Below are 24,830 nucleotides of genomic sequence, written 5' to 3'. Positions count from 1 at the left end.
TGGAAGCAGCTCTGACAGCCCTGCCTCTGACATGTGTGAAGAGGAGAGAAGCTCAAGGACTTTCTATGAGCAAGATTGCAGGAAGAGTAAGGAAGTGGATGGAGTCTTTACAACAACAAGAAGTGCTTTGATCTATAGCTATGAAATGGACTTGATATTTTAATGAGGGAAAGAGTCAGCTTCTGAGACCAAAAAAGGAGTGGGGGCAGATAGATGGACACTGAAAACAAAAGCAAAAGGGTTAGAAATAAATTTAGTCAGGAAGACACAAGACTGGTACATTGAATATGAAAAACATTGCAGAAAGAAATTAGAGAAGACCTAAATAAATGTTCATGTATTGGAAGACTTAAGATAGCAGTATTACCCAAAGTGTTTTACAGATCTTTATAATTCCTATTAAAATACTAATGACCCTTTTTAAGATATGGAACAAATCATAACATTCATATGGATTGCAGGGGACCACAAATAGCCAAAACAATCTTGAAAAAGGAAAAAAAAGGTTGGAAGACTCATAATTCCTGATTTCAAAACTTACTAGAAAAAAAAACAAAAAAAATTACTAAGTAATCAAAACAGTGTGGTACTGGCATTAAGAATAGACATATAGGCTGGGCAATGCAGTGGCTCATGCCTCTTATCCCAGCACTTTGGGAGCCTCAGGCGTATGGATCACCTGAGGTTAGGAGTTAGAGACCAGCCTGGCCAACATGGTGAAACCCCGTCTCTACTAAAAATACAAAAATTAGCCGGGCGTGGTGGCACGTGCCTGTAATCCCAGCTACTCAGGAGGCTGAGGCAGGACAATTGCTTGGACCCAGAAGGCAGAGGTTGCAGTGAGCCAATATCATGCCACTGCACTCCAGCCTGGGTGACAGAGTGAGACTGTGTCCCCCACCCAAAAAAAAAGAATAGACATATAGATCAATATATGGAATAAAATTAAAATTGAGAGTCCAGAAATAACCCATATATCTATAGTCAGTTGATTTCAATAAGGGTGCCAATATCACTCCACAGGAAAAGAATAGACTTTTCAACAAATATTGCTGAGACAACTGGGTATCTACATGCAAAACAATGAAGTTGGATATATATAAATATATAAATATAGATACAAAATGTATCCACAAGATATACACAAACTAACTCAAAATGGATCAATAAACTAAATATAAGATTTTAAACCATAAACTTCTAAAACTCTTACAAGAAAACATACGGATAAATCTTCATGACCTAGGATTTGGTGATGAATTATTAGATATGATCCCAAAAGAAAGTACAAGCAACAAAAGAAAAATAAATACATTAGAAATCAGCAAGATTAAAAAACTTTTGGGCATTATGGCCAGGTGCAGTGGCTCACGCCTGTAATTGTAGCACTTTGGAAGGCCAAAACGGGGGGATTGCCTCAGCTCAGGAGTTCAAGACTAGCCTGGGCAACACGGTGAAACCCTGTCTTTATTAAAATACAAAAAATCAGCCGGTGTGGTGGCATGCAACTGTAGTCCCAGCTAATCAGGAGGCTGAGACACGAGAACTGCTTGAACCCGGGAGGTGGAGGTTGCAGTGAGCTGAGATTGTGCCACTGCGCTCCAGCCCAGGTGACAAAGTGAAACTCTGTCTCAAAAAACAAAACAAACAAAACAAAAAACTTCTGAATATCAAAGGACACTATCAAGATAATGAAAAGACAACCCGCAGAAAGAGAGAGAACACTTGAAAGTTATATACCTTTTTTTTTTTTTTTTTTTTGGGACAGAGTCTCACTTTGTTGCCCAGGCTGGAGTGAAATGGCGTGATCTCGGTTCACTGCAAGCTCTGCTTCCTGGGTTCAAGCGATTCTCTTCCCTCAGCCTTCTAAGTAGCTGGGATTACAGGTGCCCGCCACCACGCCCAGCTAATTTTTGTATTTTTAGTAGAGATGGGGATCACCATGTTGGTCAGACTGGTCTTGAAATCCTGACCTTGGGTGATCCTCCCACAGTGCTGGTATTATAGGCGTGAGCCACCATGCCCGGCTGAAAGTCATATATCTGATAGAAGTTGTCTGGTATCCAAAATATATAAAGAACTCTTACAACTCAACAACAGAAAGACAAGCAACCCAACTGAAAAATTGGCAAAGGACTTAAACAGGCATTCCTCTAAAGATATGCAAATGCCCAACAATCACATGAAATGACATTCAACATCATGAGTCATTAGAGAGATGCAAATCAAAACAGTGAGATACTACTTCACACCCACGAAAATAGCTGTATTTAAAAAGAAGAAAATAATAAGTGTTGCCAAGAATGTGGAGAAATAAGAACACTCATACATTGTTAGTAGGACTGTAAAATGATACAGTTGTTATAGAAAACAGTTTGGTAGTTCCTTAAAAAAATAAACATGGAATTACCATATGACCCAGCAATTCTTCCCCTAGGTGTATAGCCAAAAGTATTCAAACAAAAACTTACACACAAATGTTAATAGCAGCACTATTCACAATAGTCAAAACAGTCAAATTAGACATTCTTAAATTAGTGGCGTGTTTTACTGGTCATCACCAACCCTCACATTTGTTTCATCACAAAAACAAAACAAAACTTTGCTAATTGCAAAGGAAGAAAAATGCACCTGATCATTGCTTTAAAATTGTATGTATTTGGTTATTACTGATATGAGCTTGTCACTTGTGTTTTTAAATTGTTTCCTTTTATGATTGTCTATGCCCTTTACTCATTTGCTTTTGGAGATGTTCATTGATTTGAATATAGATATTTTATTGGTTGGGTGCGGTGGCTCACACCTGCAATCCTAAGCTTTAGGAGGCTGAGTTAGGAGGATGCCTGGGCCCAGGAGGTCGAAACTGCAGTGAGCCGTGATCACCACTGCACTCCAGCTTGGGTGACAGAGCGAGACCCCATCTCTAAAAAGAAAAAAAACATTATATTTACCTCTCTCTCTCTCTCTGTCCAATACACCCAAATATTCCCGTCCCCACTATGGTGATTTACCTCTTCATTTTGTTTAGGGTGTGTGTGGAGCGGGGGTGAGAGAGCCAGAGTGCTGTTGCCTTGGTTCAGCAGCCAGCCCATCGCTCCTGCCTAGTGTGACTGTGAATACTAGGTGTATGTTACAACCGGGAGCGGTGTACACTCGGGGAAGCGCATCTTTGGAAACTTTGGTCCGTAGCGGCCGCTAGGATTCTCCGCAGCCCCGCACCCCGGTGGCCGAACCGCCTGCCCCAGCCCAGTCGCAGCCGCCGCGCCCGCCCACCCGGCTGCGCCCCGGGGCGCGCGCCCGTGCCCGGCCCCCGCCCGCGCCGCCGCGCCGCTCCGGAGCCCGCTGCGGTCACGCTGCGCCCAGCGCCGCGGGGTGGGCGGCGAGGCACTCGCGAGGCGGACGCTGAGGGCTTGCGCGCGGGCCACCCGGGTCCAGCGCGCTCCGCCGGGAAACTTCTGCGGGCGCCGGGCTGGAGCTCCGGGCAGGGCCGGGAAGGAAAGGTAAGAAGGTGAGCCCGGGGGCGCTGCGTCCGCCGCCTTCCGGAGCTGTCCGCACCCTCGCACCTCGCGGCCGCTTGGGGCAACTTAATGGGCGCGCTTCTGCTGGGCCGCCGAGCCCTGCGAGCGCTTGCGTCTCGCTGCCCCGCGTTCCCGCGCTGCCCGCGCCGCTCCCTTCCCGGCTCCCGTCATCTCCGCGCCCTGGGGTCCGGGGTCTGGGGTCCCGGCTGTGTCGCCGCTCACAGCCTGGAGGTCTAGGGGATCCTTTGCTGCGGTTCCTGTCCGCGCCGACCCCTCCCGCAGGTCGGCCCCAGGCACCCTGGAGCCCAAATAAACAGGCCAGTTTTGCAAGGGAGAAAAGCCGTTCCTAGGGGCCCTTGTCAGTCCTGGGGAATTCATACCACCGCCGGGAGTTTCCTTCCCCCCCCCCCACCGCCCCCGGTCTGTAAGCAAAGGGCCTGACTGGTGTCAGTGCTCTCACACTGTTCTCACAGAGTTGGGGGTACGAAAAAGCCACCTCATCAAAGGTCGCGCTGACCTGTTTTCTCTATTTGGGGATCCCCTTGCCAAAAAAGAAATTTGGCAACCACTGAATTGTCTTATCACCATGTCGGGTTACAGTGGTACAGTTTTGAGGGTCTGTATTTTAGGCAAAGATGAAAGACACAATCAAAATACAGTAAGAGGGGCAGTGCCAAAAATTTAGCCAGAAGACATTTGCAGAAAGTGAAAAATTCTGTTTGTAAACAATAAATGGAAAAGCAGAATTAGAAGCCCACTTTTGAACGCAATTTGATTTACTAAACTTCGTTGCTTCCTGACTTTTCACTCTAATTCTGGTAGTTAGATATTTTGAATTTGCAAGCCTACAAACTGCAATTGAGTTTTGTAGCAGCCTTAAAAAATTATTGTTGCCTGTTCATACTTAGTTTAGTGGCTATTTTTTTCTTCTTGTTTTTAATTCTACGGACTGTTGCACGAAAATATCCTCTTGTGAGAGTACAATAACTTGGCATTGTTCTTTGTGACAATAGAAAACCAAACGAGAACAGAAAATATAAACAAAAATTGGATCTCAGTTTCCATATTTGCAAAATGAAGAGCTCTGGCTGATCCCAGATTCCAGATATCTCTGAGGTTCTTTTCTGTTCTGAAAAATCTGTGTGTGTGTGTGTGTGTGTGTGTGTGTGTGTGTCTTCAGGCGTTTGGGATACAAATATTAATTGAAATCTAAGATATTCTCTGTCCTCAAAATTTTATACATTTAAATGGGAAATATTTGATAGCTGAGTTTCTTTAATCATATCAGTCCCTCAAAATAGCTGAATCATGGTGCATCTTCTGCCTCTAAATGGTTACATTCTGTGCTATTAAATAAAAATGTGTCATGGGAAACAAAAATCCCATACTTTTCACCACAAGACTGACTAATACGGTTGACACACTAGAGCACTGATGCCTGCTTATTTTGAAACAGTCTCCAGGAAGAATTAAGAATGTTATGAAGCATTTGCTACAGTATGTGAGCATAACACATAAGCAACATGGCAGGCAAGAAATTTCAAAACTGCTTTGGAAATATCCATGATAGATCTGAAAGTCTGTAAACTGCAGATGAGATCACATTTTGTAATTATGGTCATTGGTCAGCTGGGATTATGAGCTCTCGAGAGAGAATGAATTTCCCTCCAGTTAATAGAAGAGTATATTGAATCACCGATTCGATTGTTTTAAAGGAAGAAAGAAAAATGTTTCTCCCTTTTATCTAAGTAGTTATAAGAAAAAGTCTTACAAGGAAAATTACATTAGGTGTTTTCTAAATTAAATAAATAAATAACCGAAAGTTCCAGTCTGAAATTACCTATAAAAATGCAGGGTCCTCCTCCAACTCAGAGAATCCAGGGATTAATTCACACAGACTTATAGCGAGACTTTCTTATTTTGTGTTCTTCAACAGAATAATAACCTCCAGTGACTCTGGCACACTGAAATTGGCTAGGATGGGATCATGAAGGAAGGTGTTGTGGGGTAGTATTGGAAGGACAAGCAACTGGCTAAGCTTATAGAAGAATCTCCATCCCTCTGAGCTTCATCTTCCACTCTGAACAATGCTGACAGTAATATGTAGGTTTCAGAGTTGCTGTGACTCCTAAATGGATCTGTGTTTGTAGGAATTAGTACCTGCTCAGAGAAAGAGCACAGCTGATCTTGGTTCTTCCTGTCTTCTTTGAAAGGTGTTTGTTTCCTAGCTGAACAAATTGCAGCGGAATTGTAGATAACAGCTTTTGCTTTTAATTTCAAAAATTCTGTGTGGCAAAATCTTGATAATTGTTGAATCTGGGTAACAGGTATATGGGAATTTGTTGTATACTATTTTCTCTATTTTTGTATGCGTTCAAAATTATCAGAAAAAAATTTAAGTGTGAATCTGAAAAAAAACACCACACTTTGAGTGATTTCTAGTCCCGGATTTCATTTTACATTGTATGTTTCATTTTACATTGTATTTTTTAATTAGTGAATATTTAAATATAGAGAAATATAAATTATGTACTATATACGGAGTGGATGGGCAGCGACTGGTCCTGGAGAACAATCCATGGCAGTCTTCAATTTTTTGTGTGGAATTTTTTTATGATGAAACAATCTAAAGAAAATATGACAGTGTTGATGGTTGTTAATTCTGGTTGTTGGGTTCATGGATTTTTTTAAATGTTTATATTTGAAATTTTTTTACATTGATATAAAATCACCATATTGTTTCCCAAAATCATTATAAGAATACAAATAATGCAGCTATTTTTAAAAAGGTAAAAATAGTTTCTATCCTACTATCAAGACATATTCATCTTTAACATGAAGTGAGAATCATTGCATATGTCTTTCTATTTTTACACAAATAGGATATGTCGGTCGGGCTTGGTGGCTCACGCCTGTAATCCCAGCACTTTGGGAGGCTGAGGCGGGAGTATCACCTGAGGTCAGGAGTTTGAGACCAGCCTGGCCAACGTGGTGAAACCCTGTGTCTCTACTAAAAATACAAAAATTAGCCAGGCGTAGTTGTGTGTGCCTGTAGTCCCAGCTACTTGGGAGGCTGAGGCAGGAGAATTGTTTGGACCTGGGAGGTGGAGGTTGCAGTGAGCCGAGATCGCGCCACTGCACTCCAGCCTGAGTGACAGAGCAAGACTGTCTGAAAAAAAAAAAAAAAAAAAAAAAAGATGTGTCAAAAGATTAAAAAGAAATGCTTTTATAAAAAATAGAATTGTTAAATAAGCAGGAGGCCATTAGCCTGAGGCTTTCTCCCTACTTTGAGTCCCTGGGTGAAAAACTGACTAACTTTGTACATAAACAAACAGAAAACTAACTCAACAGTGTATTTTTTTGTAATAGCCAGGTTTCAGCCAATCACAGGCGTCCAGCTCATCACACTATGCCCAAATAAAGCAAATGCAGAGCTGTAGCCAATCGAGTGATTTTGGTTTTTTACTTCTGTGATCAGTGTATAAAAACTGCAGCTCATGCTGTTGGATAGAGCTCTGTGAACCTCTTCTGGTTGTGAGTGCTGCCTGATTTGTGAGTTGTTCGTTGCTCAGGTAAACTTAAATTTAATTTATCTAAAGTTTTTCTTTTAACGGGATGATACTATATATGCTTTTTAAAATAAAAAAATTATGATATCTTAACAGAAGAAACTGTAGTGAAAGTGAAGGAATTGCTGAACTTGACATCAGTATTTCTTCATTCTTAGAGATAACAGGTTCTAAACAAGTCTTCCAAACTAAGAGAAAAGATTCTGAATACATCTTGAGATCAAGATTTTTTAAACATACATTAATTTAGACAGTCAGAGGCTCCTTGTTATAAAGGATGGAGCACTGGGCACTCTTACATTACCTATAGTTTCACTTCTACTCATATCCCAATTTTTATTATTTATTTGTTTATTTTATTTATTTTTTTTTGAGACAGAGTCTCACTCTTTCACCCCAGGCTGGAGTGCAGTGGCACGATCTCAGCTCACTGCAACCTCCTCCTCCCGGATTCAAGCAATACCCCTGTCTCAGCCTCCCGAGTAGCTGGGATTACAGGCATGCATCACCATGCCCGGCTAATTTTTGTATTTTCAGTAGAGATGGGCTTTTACCATGTTGCCCAAGCTAGTCTCAAACTCCTGATCTCAGGTGATCCTCCCACCTGTCCTCCCAAAGTGCTGGGATTACAGGCATGAGCCACTGTGCCCGGCCTATTTTTTATTTTTTTAATTTTGGAGACAGGGTCGCACTGTGTCACCCAGGCTGGACTGTAGTGGCATGATCACAGCTCACTGCAACCTCAGCCTCCCAGGCTCAAGCAGTCCTCCCACCTCAGCCTCCCATGTAGCTGGGACTACAGGCACACACCATGGCACCCAGCTTTTTTTTTTTTTTTGTAGAGTTAGGGTCTCACTGTGTTACCCAGGCTGATCTCAAACTCCTAGGCTCAAGGCATCCTCCCACCTCAGCCTCGCAAAGTGCTGAGATTACAGGCATGAGCCACTATACCCAGCCCCAATTTAAAAAATATGTTTATATTGTGAGGATCTATAACATTTGCATTGTGTTTTGTAAACTTCATTTCAGATACAATTTTTTTTTTTTTTGAGACGGAGTCTTGCTCTGTTGCCCATGCTAGAGTGCAGTGGCGCAATGTTGGCTTACTGCAACCTCAGCCTCCTGGGTTCAAGCGATTCTCCTGCCTCAGCCTCCTGAGTAGCTGGGATTACAGGCGTGTGCCACCACGCCCGGCTCATTTTTGTATTTTTAGTAGAGATGGGGTTTCACCATGTTGCTCAGGCCAGTCTCGAATTCCTGACCTTGTGATCCACCCGCCTCAGCCTCCCAAAGTGCTGGGATTACAGGTGTGAGACACCACGCCTGATCATTTCAGATATAACTTAGTCTTAGTTTTATAACTAAATGAAATCACGATGAATCACTGGTTCTTTTACCATGGCATCTCGAGTATCAACTTTTGATTCATCCTTTGATTGGCTAGATTTTGTCAGTGTGTCTGTTTCCAAGAAGGGCTCATTTCCTGTGTCTTCTTATGTTTGAAATGCCCATGTTTCTTTCCAGAGAGTCCCTGACTCACAATGGTTTGACTTAACCATTTTTCAACTTTATAATGGTGCAGAGACAATACACAGTCAGTACGCACGGATTATATAGCCTTCGCTCCATTCACTGCTAGCATCTAATGTAACTGTAGAGAAGTCTAAGTTTGGTTTCAAAATTTCTGGCTGGGCGCGGTGGCTCACGCCTGTAATTCTAGCACTTTGGAAAGCCAAGGCGGGCAGATCACTTGAAGTCAGGAGTTCAAGACCAGCCTGGCCAACATTGTAAAACCCCATCTCTACTAAAAATACAAAAAATTAGCCGGGTGTGGTAGCGCCTTTAATCCCAGTTACTTGTGAGGGTGAGGCAGGAGAGTCACTTGAACCCGGGAGGCAGAGGTTGCAGTGAGCCAAGATTGTGCCATTGCACTCCAGCTTGGGCAACAAGAGGGAAACTTCATCTAAGAAAAAATTTCTTCCTTGCAATTGATTTGCTTTTTCTGCCTGGAGTCCTAAAGTATCCTTTATATTCCTGAAGTGTCGTAATTCAGGCTATATCATTGTTAAGTTCTGTATCAATTTTTCATGGAACCTGGTGCATTCCTTCTATTTCTATTCTTTCTATTGGAATAATCTGTTGTTCTTAATTTCAGGGGTTTTTTTTCCCCATTATGAATGCTTTTTCTTTCCAATTTTGTAATTCTCTACTTCAAAGACACCAATTATTCTTATATTGTCTCATCTTTGTTCTCCATGTTATCTTGTTATAATTTCTCCTGTTTTCTTCATTCACTGTACTTGTCAAAATGATTAAAATGTAACTGATTTATAAATGAAAGTGTAGCATGGTATAAACAGAAGCAGGTTAGGTATGAGGATATTTGGATTCTAACTTGGCCAAGTCTTTCTTAAAGAGGTTTTCTTGCTTGAAAAATAGGAAAATAACTACCCCTTCCTCCTGCCCCCAGTATTTTTGGAGCTATGAAATAATATACATGTAGTAGTTCACACAGGTTCTGACACAGGGTTGCTACTCAACAGATGCTGGTTATTATTACTTATTCCTCCATTCAAGATGCAGGAGGGGTGGTGTTAGAATTCAAGTTCCAAACACATGTTACATTATAATTGTTCTGGAAGTCACAATGCATGAAGGATAGCTAGTACCTTTTCCCCTATGTTATAAAGAAAATTTAACCTCCATGAGAAAAAGGGATAAACAGAAGCACTTTAAAACATTCTGTTTGGAATTTATTTTGTGGAATCTCAGTTTATTTTCTGTTGTTTGAGTTCATTTTCAAGTTTATATTAAATCTTGGTAATGCATGGAAACCCACCAACTAGTGGAGCATCCTTGATCAATACTTGGTCAGATATGAAAGGAAATTTAAGATAATGATTCTAATCTCATTAAGACTTTAGACTGTTTTAAAATGTAGCATTTCTTTTTTATGATTCTTTTCCCTCGATTTATTTTTTTTAATTTTATTTTATTTTATTATTATTATACTTTTTAAGTTTTAGGGTACATGTGCACAATGTGCAGGTTAGTTACATATGTATACATGTGCCATGCTGGTGTGCCGCACCCATTAACTCGTCATTTAGCATTAGGTATATCTCCTAAAGCTACCCCTACCCCCTACCCCCACCCCACAACAGTCCCCAGAGTGTGATGTTCCCCTTCCTGTGTCCATGTATTCTCATTGTTCAATTCCCATCTATGAGTGAGAATATGCAGCGTTTGGTTTTTTGTTCTTGCGATAGTTTACTGAGAATGATGATTTCCAGCTTCATCCATGTCCCTACAAAGGACATGAACTCATCCTTTTTTATGGCTGCATAGTATTCCATGGTGTATATGTGCCACATTTTCTTAATCCAGTCTATCATTGTTGGACATTTGGCTTGGTTCCAAGTCTTTGCTGTTGTGAATAGTGCTGCAATAAACATACGTGTGCATGTGTCTTTATAGCAGCATGATTTATAATCCTTTGGGATGGCTGGGTCAAATGGTATTTCTAGTTCTAGATCCTTGAGGAATCGCCACACTGACTTCCACAATGGTTGAACTAGTTTACACTCCCACCAACAGTGTAAAAGTGTTCTTATTTCTCCACATCCTCTCCAGCACCTGTTGTTTCCTGACTTTTTAATGATCGCCATTCTAACTGGTGTGAGATGGTATCTCATTGTGGTTTTGATTTGCATTTCTCTTGTGGCCAGTGATGATGAGCATTTTTTCATGTGTTTTTTGGCTGCATAAATGTCTTCTTTTGAGAAGTGTCTGTTCATCTCCTTCGCCCGCTTGTTGATGGGGTTGTTTGTTTTTTTCTTGTAAATTTGTTTGAGTTCATTGTAGATTCTGGATATTAGCCCTTTGTCAGATGAGTAGATTGCAAAAATTTTCTCCCATTCTGTAGGTTACCTGTTCACTCTGATGGTAGTTTCTTTTGCTGTGCAGAAGCTCTTTAGTTTAATTAGATCCCATTTGTCAATTTTGGCTTTGCAACAACTGACTTTAAATGAGTTTTAATGGTTGGGCACAGTGGCCTACGCCTGTAATCCCAGCAATTTGGGAGGCCAAGACGGGAGGATTACTTGAGTCTGGGAGTTTAAGACCAGGCTGGGCAACACAAGGAGACTCCATCTCTAATATAATAAAATAAACGAAATAAATGTTAGGTAGTTTATTTGTAGATAAGGTGTATTTTTAGTTAGTAATATTTAAAATAGATCGCAGTTTTGAAAACTGGACTTAAATAGTGTTAACATTTGAATTTCACTAAAATGCAGGCTCCATGAGGACAGGTTTTTAATGAATAATAATAATTATTATTATTATTATTTGAGACAGAGTCTTTCTCTGTCACTCAGGCTGGAGTGCAGTGGCATGATCACAGCTCTCTGCAACATTGACCTCCTGGGCTCAAGTGGTTCTCCTGCCTCAGCCTCCTGGGTAGCTGGGAATACAGGTGCATGCCACCATGCCCACCAAATTTTTTTTATTTTTTGTAGAGCTGGGGTCTCACTTTGTTGCTCAGGCTGGTCTTAAACTACTGTGATCAAGCAATCCTCCCACCTCGGCCTCCCAAAGTGCTGGGATTATAGGCACGAGCCACTGTACCTGGCCCCGAATTATTGCATATATTAATTCACAATATTTTTAAGGCCACTTGAGAGCTAATGATACAGTTAATTATGTTATAATGCATGTTTTGAAAGTAAGCATTATTCCAAAAAACTGACATATTAGGGAACAATTTGGGCATAATACAACTTTTGTGTTTGCTTATGCATGTTTTACCCAGAAAAAACACTGGGTGAATTCATTAAATTGCAACTAGCTGACCCATTTTGTAGGGATACACAAAATGCAAAATGCAAAATGCAAACACATACCTCTCAAACATCTACCAGCTATCTTGGTTTGCCATGTATTATTCTGAAAATTTACACTTTGCTATCCTTTCACACTTGTGAACTTTCCTATATAAAAGCATGCTCATTCTAGGATTTAAGGGCTGAGAAAGAGCACAGTTTTTATTCCTTCTTCCACTGCTTCACCATAATTCACAAATTGCAACCATTCCCATACCACTTCCCTAGCAAGTTTTTGGCCTTTTTTTTTAAGATCAAGTGCCATATTTGTGTATTTTTAACCATTTAAGATAGATAGATAGATATAACTGTGCTATTGTTTTTATTAAATTCCTATTTTTTAAAGAATGTGCCACTGATGAAGATTTTAAGTGTTATATCCCTAACCCCATTTTCTTGTGAGCCCTGTGGTTGTTATTGCACGGTTTAGTATAGTGCAGTGACTGTTTAGGTTCACATGTTGTTGTGTTACAGCAGAATTGACTCTAGTTGATTAAAGTGGCGTAGAAGTGCTATTAAGTGTTATGTTGTTGAGACAATAAGGGTGATATCTACATCTGGCATTCTCTCTACTAAAAGAGTCCTAATGTGACTCCCCTGACCCAGATGTGTGGTCCACCTGGTTATTTAGCCAGAAAAAAAGAAAAGGCAGAGATTATGGCCAATTAGCTATCATACATGATCTTGTTAGGGCTGTTTGCCAGGAAGTAACTTGAAAACTTGATCTAAACATAGGAAAAGTGAGTTCATTTTCTGCATATAGGTCACTTAGAGTAAAGGAAAGCAAAGGTGTCTACCATTGATTCATATAAAGAAACGACTGCTTAATGTATCTAGTTTCTGTTGCATCTTTCATCAGGAATCTCTCTTCAGTAAACTTACTGCATGATGTCATAGCAGCTCATCAAAAGGGAATGGCTTCCTGCTTATGCCTTTAACCATTTCCAGGATATGGAGAAGTCAGAAGAACTTGAGCAGAGCCTGTCAATTATTTAAACAGTCTAATGGCAAGCTTGAGAAGTAGAGACTTTACTGCTGCTTCTTCAAATTAAGGATTTTCGCAGCTATAGAGCTGAGTGACTCAACTGGTAGGACCTACCCTCCTATCCCTCTGTGCCTCAAAAAACTGTAGCTTCTTAAGAAGACATTTAAATTATTTAATCTAAACTGAAGAAAGAAAATAAGAATGTTGTTGATTTGTTTTGTTCCAGTAAGTCCAGATATTTATTGAAATTGTACATGTAGCAGGATATTTTGGTGGTAAAGAGAGCAGACACTGGCATCTGCCTGCCTGGGAGTGAATCTGGGCTCTGTCATTCGTGTTTCCCTAGGCAACCAACTTAACTTTCCTAATACCTCAATTTTCTCATCTTTAAAAACTGGACAATAAAACTATCTGCTCAGTAAATGCTGGCATATGAGGATCAAGAAGATGACAGCTGGATATTGCCTTCCCAATTCTGAAGTCATCTGGCCTTGGTGGCGTCACACAATTTGAAGAAATACAGAGTTAATTCTTTTGAGTTTCTCTGGGCTGTATTTTGAGTGTCAATCTCTGAATATAGGTAAAACATTAAGTATTTGTCCCATCTTTATGGCTCAGTTACAAAGAACTGACTGATCTGAAAGTCAACCATGAAAACATAGTATTCCAGGAATTTTGGAGATTGGTATATGAATGTCATAACTATTCTGGAAGTTGCCCATGTGTTGAAATGCTTAACAGTATGGTGACTACCTGACTATATGAAAGGAAAATCTCTTCAGTGACACTGGGAACCACAGTGAATTTAATGTAATTCCCAGGGTCTCTCATAGGGTCTTGTTTTCCAGGTTCTATCAAGGAACGATTCTCAGCTGATTTTCCTGATTTAAATCTAGCAAGGATTGACTGTCTTCAGCTTCACGGATCTATATTCTAATTCCATTATAAAATATAGATTATTAATGAAAAGCCTCATATACAGTGAGTACTTATAACTGTTTATGTGTGTGTTTAGTTTTCTGTTGCTGTATAAAAATGACTACAAACTTAGCATCTTAAAACAGTAAATATTTGTTATCAGTTTTTGTGGGTCAGGAGTCCAGGCACTATTGAACTGGATCTTCTGCTCAGGACTTCCCAAGCCTGCAGTCAAGGTGTCAGACACACTGAGCTTCTTATTTGGAGTTTGGGGTCCTCTTCCAAGCTTCTCAGAATACTGTTCCTTGTGGTTATAGGAATAAAGTCCCAGTTATCTTGCTAACTGTTGGCTGGGACTTCTTCAAGCTCATAGAGGCTGCCTGCTGTTCCTTTCCTTGGAAACCCCACAGGCAGTTCACATATGGATGTTTGCCTTCTTCCAGTAGGAGCACATCAATCATTCTGACATCCAATCTCTCTCCAGTCCTATGATGGAGTCCTATATAACTTAACATAATCATGAGAGTGACTATTCCACCACCATTTGCCATATAATGTTACCTAATCAAGGAAGCATCTATTCCATTCCATTCACAGGTTCTGCCCACACTCAAGGAGAGGGAATGATACAGGGCATGTATACCAGGAGGTCAGGAATGTTGAGAGCATCTTAGAATTCTGCCTACCACTGTATGTGATAAAATGAGAGATCAATCATGGGTAGAGATAAATGTGATGTTAGCTGAGACATGAGAACAGTCCAGTGTAGCCTGTCGGCATGTTCTCTGATTTCTTCAAGTCTCAAGGAGACTCCAAGATCTCATTGATAAGGGGGATCAAAAGCATGCTCCAGCCTAAGAGACTGGTGGTACATGAAGAGTCTCCAAGTATTGTGTGAAAGCAAAGGCTGGTGTGGATACTCTGGAATCCACATCAGAAGATGAAATGAGAAAATTAAACCATGTAATATAATTGTTTGGGAAAGGGGAACTGTCCTCAGGCAAAAGGAAAAAAGTGATACTTCCCTTGGTAGGATAAAGGAGCCAAGTGCTGTAGTGGGGTTGGCCACCCCTGTAGGCAGAAACCAGATGGTGACATCTATGCTTTGGGTAACATCTGAGTGATAGCAGCATATGAATGTTGTAACCAATACCATTTACATTTCCATCAACACTCTGTTCTGAATCTTGGATAATTCTTCCACATTTATACACTTATGCATTATACATATGCAATGTTTGCATAGCATCATGCCAAGTCTTTTCATTTCTTCTGTTACTTGAGAGACGCTAGACCAGCACTGTCCAATAGAAATATAATGCAAGCCACATAAACAACATTTTTTAAAAGTAAGAACAAGTGAAGACAGCTTTAATAATAGGTTTTACTTAACCCACTATTTCTAAAACACTATCATTTCAATATGTAATCAATATAAACATTAATGACATATTCTTTACTTTTTTTTTTTTTTTTTTTGAGGCTGAGTCTCGCTCTGTTGCCCAGGCTGGAGTACAGGGGCATGATCTCAGCTTGTTGCAACCTCCGCCTCCCAGGTTCAAGCAATTCTCCTGCCTCAGCCTCCCGAGTAGCTGGGATTATAGGCACCCACCATCACATCTGGCTAATTTTTGTATTTTTAGTAGAGACGGGGTCTCACCATGTTGGCCAGGCTGGTCTTGAACTCCTGGCCTCAAGTGATCCATCCTCCTCAGCCTCCCAAAGTGCTGGGATTACAGGCAGGAGCCACCACGCCCAGCCTATTCTTTACTTTTGTATAGTCTTCACAATCTATTGTGAACACTTTCATTTCTCCCTATGCTCTTTTTCAATAATCTTAACAACCCTAGTTTTTATTTAGCATTGACCTGTGTGATAGTAACTGCTAAATCTCTCTCCCTTTATCCTACCCCTTATCCTCTGCTGTAAATTCTGCTAGACTCAGAGCATCAGATTAAACATGGCTAAAACTGAGTTCCTTTTTCCTCTGACTTTTTCCCTAACTTCAAGATCTTGTATAACCCCAAAATGTCTTCAACCCTTCTTCGTTCCTCTGTTTCAATAGATCCTTTCACTTCTTCCTCATAGTCTAATACATGCTTCCCTTTTTTTTTTAAATTCAACACCTAAACTGTTGATTCAGGAGCTTTCTGATTTATTAACCCTTATCCCAAGCTTATTTCAAACACTGTTTTTCTACCTGTGCACTCTTGTCTTTATTAGTGAATGTTTACTAAAGACCACTTTGTGCTAGACAGAGGAAAATTTCAAATATATTTATATAAATATATATATACACACACAATGCTCTATCAATAAAGCTGTTATTCTACACACACACACACAACCATCTATGTTCATTTTTTTAAATGCTTGAATATGTAACCCAACTGAAAAAATTAAAAAATTGTGATACTTTAAAAAGGAAAAATATACATAATGGTCAATATGACACAATCTATGATGGAGGCTATGTAGACAGATAATAAAGGCCATTAAAAACTCAGCTTACAAGGTGCACTTCAGGCCACCATGGTCAGGGAAGGCTGCTGCAAAATTTCCACAAGCCTTCATCCCTCTTGGACTCATGAGTGTACGGAAGGAAAACGTCTTTTCACCGAAGTAAAGGATGGAAGTGAGAACACATGAAGAGGAAATGTACCTTTACAGCTCCTTAAAAACAAGGATTAAAATCCAGATCCTTTATTCTGTGGAATGTTCTGGTGTCTCTTTTCCCTCCCCCACCCCCACCTGTCACCTCCTTCCTATCTCTTAGATTTGTTCAACACTTCTTAACCCTGGTTGAACATCAAAATCCCTGGGAAGTTTGCGAAAAAAATTCAGTGCCCCGGCGACAAAACAGGCCAGTTAAGTAACAGTCTCTGGAGTTGGGCCCCAGTCAAACACCTGGTGTTAAGACCTGCAGTCTTAATTCAGTTCTGCCACTCGGCTCTATATTTTGACCCATGTTTGGAATCATCTTCTACTCCACATCATATGGAGTCATGTCATTTTAGAGCTCTTATGATGTTGTCCAATTCTTTCATTTTACCAATGAGGAAACCGGTCTAAGGAGATGAAAATCACATAGATATCTAGGGATACAGCTAAGACTAGAACCCTTCTCTTGGGTGGAATCTTAGTTCCATTGTAAGCAATGTGACACTGAACAACTTACTTTTTTGCTGAATTTAAATTTTCTTATCTGTAAAATGGAGATAATAGTACTTTCCTCCTGGGGTTGTTAAATGAGATAATTTTAAAAATATGCCTGGCACATAGTTGCTGGGTAAATGTACCACCTCAAGGACAAGTCGAAAAAACTAAGAAAATGAGAATTTAGCTTAGGGAACACATGCCAAAGTTGAGAGCTGATCCCAATTAATGAGTAGAATATTGATGGAATTTTGAGTTTGTGGGTTGCTTAGCAACCAAAACTCACTCAATACCACTGACTACCCAAGTTGTTGTTTTTAATCAAAGCAATAAACTGTTCTTAAGGAGTTCAAGGTTGTGAACAGACAAAAGGATTCCCTTATGCATTTGGGGTTGTGCCAGGCATTTTGAAAAAGTGATGCCCCAGCTCCTCTGTGTTTTTGCACTTAAACATCTTGGACATTTGGATCCCCCCAATTCTGTGCCCATAGAGACAGAAGATGTTACAATATCTGTTATATTGGATAGAGAGTGAGAAGGGAGAAGGCAGAGTGCTTGCACTTCTGTACCAATGTATTAAGCCAAACTTATGGAATGCTAGGGCTCAGAAATACAAAAGCATTTGTCTTTGCCCCTGCTGCCCCTTAGAATTTCAGTCTAGGAGAGGAAACCAGTCAATATTGAATAATACAGCAAATTATTCATGAGCGGCTCTCTGTGTCTCCAGCAGTATTCTAAGAGTTACAGACTGAACAGTACAAGAACATATAGGGTAAGTCTGAAATATCCATGGTTAGGATTTTTATTTTCTTGGCAAAGCAGCCCTGGGAGAGTATCCCACTTGGGTTCTCCAAAACATTAATATTTGATTCACAGTCTTGAGAGCTGGCACTGAATGTTGGAGAGGGTCTAAAGAGGGGCGAAGGGGAATTGGAGCTCCATGCCACCACCTGTTTTACCTGAAGCCAGAGACTCAACCAATCTGTGCCCTTCTTTTCTCATTTGTAAACTGGGCATGATGATTTATATTCTGCCTCCCTCGTGGCAATGAGATAATAAATGCAGAAGTTCTGTTGCAATAAATGCAGTTTCTAGCTAATTTGCCAGCAGGTTTACTTTGCATTTCATTGAGCATCCTTGTATCTTCATTTACATTTCCTATTCCTTTATAACTCGTAATCTTAACAATTTAAAGAGAAGAAAACCCAGATGAGCTTGGAACAACTGTGTTTATTTGCACTTAAGTTTGTCTTCATCATTTGTAGCTCAGTGTGCTAACTTACTTTGCAGTGAAGATCAACTCTAGTGCTTAGGAAAGAAATCCATTGTGCCACTTTGGCATGTCAGCATTTATTTACGCAAAACATGACCTCAGGCTTACAGGCCTTTAAGGCAGACAGCTGGTTGATGAATCATGTTGGACATTCATATAGTGCTGCTGGCACATGTCAGAAGGACACTCCTCCTCATCACCTGCCCCTGTCAGTTCTTCCACTTCTAATAAAGCATATCTGTTTTGGTGACCAAATAAAAACACAACAAGTGAGGAGGGCTGGGTGTGGAGTAATTTAATCAGGGCAAGTCAGCACGCTGCATTGAGCAGTACGGTATCAAGGATAAAAAGATGGTTTGGTAACAGATGAATGAAATGAAGTAGATTAGTAAAGGCGGAAGCACAGTTCCCCTTATAACCATAATGGGTCATGACCCTGGAATGCAGGATCCCCAATATATCCTACAAATCAAGATTTTTAAGGAGATAGGATTCCCAGAAGTTCCCTTCTGAATTGCTACGAACGTTTTACATGGCCTTTCTCTATTAGCATCATTTTAACATTTCGCTGAGGATTATAAATTTTTAAGGAAGTTCAAACCAAAGTTCAGAGCTCCACTAGCAAATCTTTTTAATACTGGCTTTCGTGGGTGTGTTTGGTATCCTGAAGAATTGATTGATTTAAAATACCCTAGTTTTGAAACAGCAGGGAGACTGACATTTGCAGCCTGGTATTTTGCAGTTCTCACTACTCATTGTATTTTAAAAATAATTTTTCTTTGTTGTAATATCCAGTAGAATAGAATTTTGTGCTTTGTTTAAAAGAGGAGAAATTGAACATGTTCAGGATGCTGGCCTGTCTTGAATTTCATCACTATCATCTCATTGATTGGTGGGGAGAATAATTAGGGATAGGCAGCATGTTTGAAATGTATTTGAAAACAAGCAAAAACAACAATATGACTATAAGTTGTAAGTCTAAGGTTTTTTTTTCTTTTTTTTTAAGTGATTCACCTGGCAGTGTTCTTAAAGTCATTACTTACTGAGAAAAGAATCACTATCCAAGATGAAAAATCAGGAACTTCAACAACAGCTCCTTTATTTCCATTTCTACTTCTGTTGGTGATTACAGTGTTCCATTTTTTACTCCAGCTAAGTCATTTTCACCTCTGTGTATTTTTTCTCCTATGGGGCAAGATCTGTGATATCTGATAGTTTATTAACAGGTGTGCTGGAAATAATCTATTTCAAAAATAAAACACTAAATATAGCACACAAGTTCAAGGCTTTTGAATGTTACCATGGTTTTAAAAAATCAATGTCATGAATGCTTTACATTGAAATCATTTATTGTTAGGAAACCGGGTGGCAAATGATACATATATCCTATAGCTCTGTCATCATGGCTAATGCTCTCCTGACTCAGATTACATATTAGCATTTCCACCATATGGCTGAAATAGTAGAGAATGTATGTGCAGAGGAACAGAGCTGGTAATATTTTTGACCATCTGGTAAATAAATATGTAAGTAACAGGAATATTAATATTTATTTAGTCATATGATGCAACCTTTAACCTGAAATAACCACTAATACAACAAAGTAGTACTAAATTTATGTTTCTCAAATAATTTCAATCTAATTTATTAAACATTTTCATAGTCAATTAATGCTCTTAGAATGTGACTTGTAATTATGTTTCTTATGTTTATTGATATAGTAGGGTTCCTTATCATGCCAAATTTAAAAATCTTTCACGAGAGGCCACATGATTGGACCCAGCACATGGGCATGAGTGCCAAAGTTCTGCTCTGCCAGTGACCACTGTGTGGCCTGGGATAAATTACCTGACCTCTCTAAGCCTCAAATTAATGTGTAAAGAGTGAATAACCTATTATCAGACAGTATCCCTCAAAGGGTGGGCCATGGAGGACCATGGATTAACACATCAGAATCACATGGGGAGCTTAAAATACAAACATCTGGGCCCCACCCACAATGATTCTGATTCATGTATCTGGAAGCAGTCCATGAATCTGGAAATATATATCTATATATTAATACAGAGTCTTACTCTTTCGCCTAGGCTGAAGTGCAGTGGTACGATGATCTTGGCTCACTGAAGCCTCTGTCTCCCAAGTTCAAGCAATTCTTGTGCCTCAGCATCCTGAGTAGCTGGGATCCCAGGCGTAATTTTTGTATTTTTAGTAGAGATGGGGTTTCGCCATGTTGGCCAGGCTGGTCTCGAACTTCTGGCCTCAAGTGATCCACCCGCCTCAGCCTCCCAAAGGGCTGGGATTCCAGGCACACGCCACCTCACCCGGCCCGCATTTTTAGTCACTGTCCCGAGTGATTCTGAGGTACACTGAATCACTCCCATAGAGATAAGATTAATATAGAGCACTTAGCTACCTTGAAAAATATGTAGCTAATTTTAATAAATATACTTTTTATACCATAGAAATTTAACACCCAACAGCATTTGTGCTTAAAATACTAACTTCATAGAAAATAGGAGGTCAGCTTGCTAAGTAATGCTGCTGATCATTAAATGTACCCCACAATTCTCCTTTTTGTTTAATTAGATCCTTTATCTTTTTTTTCTCTTGCATAGGAAATACCAAAACATTTGCAGACTGGATCCAAATCAGGAGCCCAGATGAACTTAAAGAAGCGAGCATGGGATTCTTGGTTTTTCAAGATCCGTACACACGAAGGCTTTAATCAGCATCAACTCCAGTGTCCGTTTTCTCTGGTTTTGTGAAGACTGCACAAAACTCTCATGATGGAAAACCAAAGGACTTAGTTACCTGTTTCAGTGTCATCTAAAGTCAACTGAAAAGTGAAACAGGCAGTAATACAGCCATGGAAAGAAATTCAAGTTTATGGAAGAACCTAATAGATGAACACCCAGTCTGCACAACCTGGAAGCAAGAGGCCGAAGGAGCCATTTATCATCTTGCCAGTATTTTATTTGTAGTAGGTTTCATGGGTGGCAGTGGATTCTTTGGGCTCCTTTATGTCTTCAGTTTGCTGGGGTTGGGTTTTCTCTGTTCTGCTGTCTGGGCTTGGGTAGATGTCTGTGCAGCCGACATATTTTCCTGGAATTTTGTACTGTTTGTCATCTGCTTCATGCAATTTGTTCATATTGCATATCAAGTTCGCAGCATAACCTTTGCCCGAGAATTCCAAGTGTTGTACAGCTCCCTTTTCCAGCCCCTGGGGATCTCTTTGACTGTCTTCAGAACGATTGCTTTGAGCTCTGAAGTGGTTACTTTGGAAAAGGAACACTGTTATGCCATGCAGGGGAAAACTTCCATTGATAAACTCTCCTTGCTTGTTTCAGGAAGGTTTGTACCTTTGGTGCTTGCATGTCTTTCCTCAAGTATTAGTTGTTTGTGTTTCTTTCCACTGTATTTTTCCATCTCAGTATTGCATAGTCCTGGGTGGCATTTAGCACCCTGAGGCTTGAGGAAGTCTTTGATACTTGAGTCATAGACATAGCCATTTAGAGTATATGGCATTATTTACTTGAAGCAGAAAATAATCAAGAGCCTTAATATTTCATCTTAGAAATCAAATTACATGAATCATAAAATTAAAGTATGAATTTGTTTATGTGATATGATATTTGTTTCCTAGATAATTACTGAAAGTCAAGAAGAGGATGATGTCAGCTTGAATTAATAGAATACTTATATTGGCGTGCAAAGTATTTTAACGACTCTTTGATAGGGCTTTCTTTTAAGTAGAGAACATTTAAATTTTATTATTATCTTTTTTTCTTCAGTAAATTCTAGCAATTGCCCATGAGAAGCAGGCTGGGGAGACACTTCAGGAACATATATAGAAATCTAAACTTTGAAAACAGGCCAGGTGCGGTGGCTCACACCTGTAATCCCAGCACTTTTGGAGGCCAAGGCAGGATAATCACCTGAGGTCAGCAGTTCAAGACCAGCCTGGCCAACACTGTGAAACTCCCATCTCTACTGAAAAAATATAAAAACAAAATTATCCAGGCATGGTGGCATGTGCCTGTAGTCCCAGCTACTCGGGAGGCTGAGGCAGGAGAACTGCTTGAACGTGGGAGGCGGAGGTTGCAGTGAGCTGAGATCGTGCCACTACACTCCAGCCTAAGCAACAGAACAAGACTGTATCTCAAAAATAAAATAAAATAAACTTTGAAAACAAAGTTTGGGAGAGGAAACAATAATGGGATTACTCATGGTTTTCAAAAAGTTAAAAATTTGGCTTACAGGCCAGGCGCGGTGGCTCACGCTTGTAATCCCAGCACTTTGGGAGGCCGAGGCTAGTGGATCACTTGAGGTCAGGAGTTCAAGACCAACCTGGCCAACATGGTGAAACCCCGTCTCTACTAAAAATACAAAAAACTTAGCTGGACATCATAGTGCACACTTGTAATCCCAGCTACTCGGGAGGCTGAGGCACAAGAATCCCTTGAACCTGGGAGGAGGAGGTTGCAGGGAGCCGAGATCGTGCCACTGCACTCCACGCTGGGCAACAGAGTGAGACTCCGTCTCAAAAAAATAAATAAATAAATAAAAATAAATAAAAAATAAAAATTTGGTTTACAGAGGTATTTGCAGAACTCCTCTATGTTCTTAAATGTTTCCCTACTTAATTTAAAATCTGACAGAGTCCATTAAAATGTTTTATTGAAGTATAATATGCACACATAAATGGACATATATCATAAATGTACAACTTGATGAATTTTCTGATGAATTTCACTCAATATTCCAGAATCCTGACTGTGTAAGGAACATGATAACATGACTCTTACAGGATATTATGTCACTTATTATAATGTATGAATTTAATATTTTGCCTTTTAAAATCATAAAGGGCAAGAGTCATCAGGGATCTGAAATACACTTCCTCTACCCCCCACCCCTCCCCAATTATGTGCTCTCTTTCTCCTTCCCCTGTAAATGTTGTTCTTGTGTTTTGATAGGATCAGAGTGACAGTTGATGGCGAATTTCTGCATTACATTTTCCCCCTTCAGTTCCTGGATTCTCCTGAGTGGGATTCACTGAGACCCACAGAGGAAGGCATTTTTCAGGTAAGGGATACCAGAACACACAGTTAGCACTCCCTCTTTCAAACAGATGTTTGTTTAAAAATAAGTAAACAAATAAACAGAACAGTGGATAAGACAAGAATATTTTAAGACTTTGGAGTGTACTTTGCAGCATACATGACTTTCCCAATTCTGCTGGACTCCTGATGATTAATGCCACTTTATAGGTCCAGCGATGAGAAGAACAGGTGCTACATATGACAGGAAGGAGGCTGTGATCAATACTTTAAGCTTTACTTTGCATAACTGCATATTTAGGAATTAAAATATAATTGAGATTTGACTAAACACTGCTAATGCGACATCTAGAAAATATCAAGAACAAAAAACTGCACTTATTAAAAAATAAATGATTTTTAAAATTTAAAATGCCAGTGGATTTCAGTTGTTTTCCAGCAACAGAATGCTAAACTTACTGTCATTACTCTGCTGCCACATCTGGCAGTTTTGAAAGATAATCATTTTAGCAGGTTTCATTTATTCTGTTACACAGTTTTCTAACAAATATATGTGTGTATGCAACAAACTAACTCAAATATGTATGCAAATTAGGTATATAAATTCTGTTTTCTACTGCAGAAACTGCATTAGGGTTAAATGTCCACAGTCTTCAGAATTGACTTGGAAATATTTCTGTAACATCAGCCAACCTTTTTTTTTTTTAAGATCAAGTAGTTCTCCCTTCAATAAAAGAAATGTAGATACTGGAACTTAGAAAAACAGACAGATTGAAGATGGCTAGAACATTGTGATTATTCATATTATAAATTATGTATGTAGTAACAAATTTTGTAGTTTCTATTTTTGCAATATATTGTAGGTCAGTGGGCTTTTTCAACCTAAAAAAGGCAGCAAGTGAAATTAATTTAACATTTGGGGTAGTAAAATGTGGCAGAAGTTTTCTTGCTTCCACATCTGTTTATGCGTGGTCTTGTGTTTTTTAGGTAACCCTCACTGCAGAAACTGATTGTCGATATGTGTCTTGGAGGAGAAAGAAATTGTATCTGCTCTTTGCTCAGCATCGTTATATCTCCCGCCTGTTTTCAGTGCTAATTGGCAGTGACATTGCAGATAAACTCTATGCCTTGAATGACAGGGTATATATAGGAAAAAGATATCACTATGATATTCGGCTACCCAACTTCTATCAAATGTCAAGTCCAGAAATACGCAGATCACCCCTGACACAGCATTTTCGGAATTCCAGACGATACTGTGATAAATGACATCAAAGTCTGAAATGTATAAGTACAAAAAAAGACTCTCTCTTCATCATTCCCCAAATGAAATAGCAAAATACAAAAAAAGAGCTCCCTAATGTTTTTATGAATCAAATTCAGAAGCGAGATGCCATTGCCAACTGTTTTATTCCTTTCAACAACTGCATTGTGAATAAACTTTACAAATTTTTCTTGTATTTCTCAT

General features: G+C 39.7%; 1 protein-coding gene across 7 annotated transcripts; it reads left to right on the top strand.

Annotated features, from left to right (window-relative positions):
- Positions 1 to 3,286: 3,286 nt before the first annotated feature.
- Positions 3,287 to 24,822, top strand: POPDC3 (popeye domain containing 3). Of its 7 annotated transcripts, none has more exons than XM_054557928.2 (6): positions 3,301 to 3,500; positions 13,804 to 13,936; positions 19,309 to 19,424; positions 20,918 to 21,653; positions 23,279 to 23,387; positions 24,350 to 24,822. In XM_054557928.2, exons 4-6 carry the CDS (start codon positions 21,169 to 21,171, stop codon positions 24,629 to 24,631), a joined length of 876 nt encoding a protein of 291 aa, XP_054413903.1. In that variant the 5' UTR covers positions 3,301 to 3,500; positions 13,804 to 13,936; positions 19,309 to 19,424; positions 20,918 to 21,168; the 3' UTR covers positions 24,632 to 24,822. The 7 variants fall into 7 exon arrangements, with proteins under 7 accessions (XP_009240388.1, XP_002817242.1, XP_054413903.1 ...); XM_063724924.1 differs by having other exon boundaries at positions 3,317 to 3,500; positions 19,309 to 19,420; XM_054557929.2 differs by having other exon boundaries at positions 3,317 to 3,500; positions 19,309 to 19,458.
- The last annotated feature ends 8 nt before the right edge of the window (positions 24,823 to 24,830 follow it).

This window comes from Pongo abelii, chromosome 5, assembly GCF_028885655.2.
Source record: "Pongo abelii isolate AG06213 chromosome 5, NHGRI_mPonAbe1-v2.0_pri, whole genome shotgun sequence".
In the NCBI taxonomy this organism is placed as follows: domain Eukaryota; kingdom Metazoa; phylum Chordata; class Mammalia; order Primates; family Hominidae; genus Pongo; species Pongo abelii.
The sequence above is the reverse complement of the archived record's forward strand: the minus strand, read 5'-3'. Positions and strand labels throughout refer to the sequence as shown.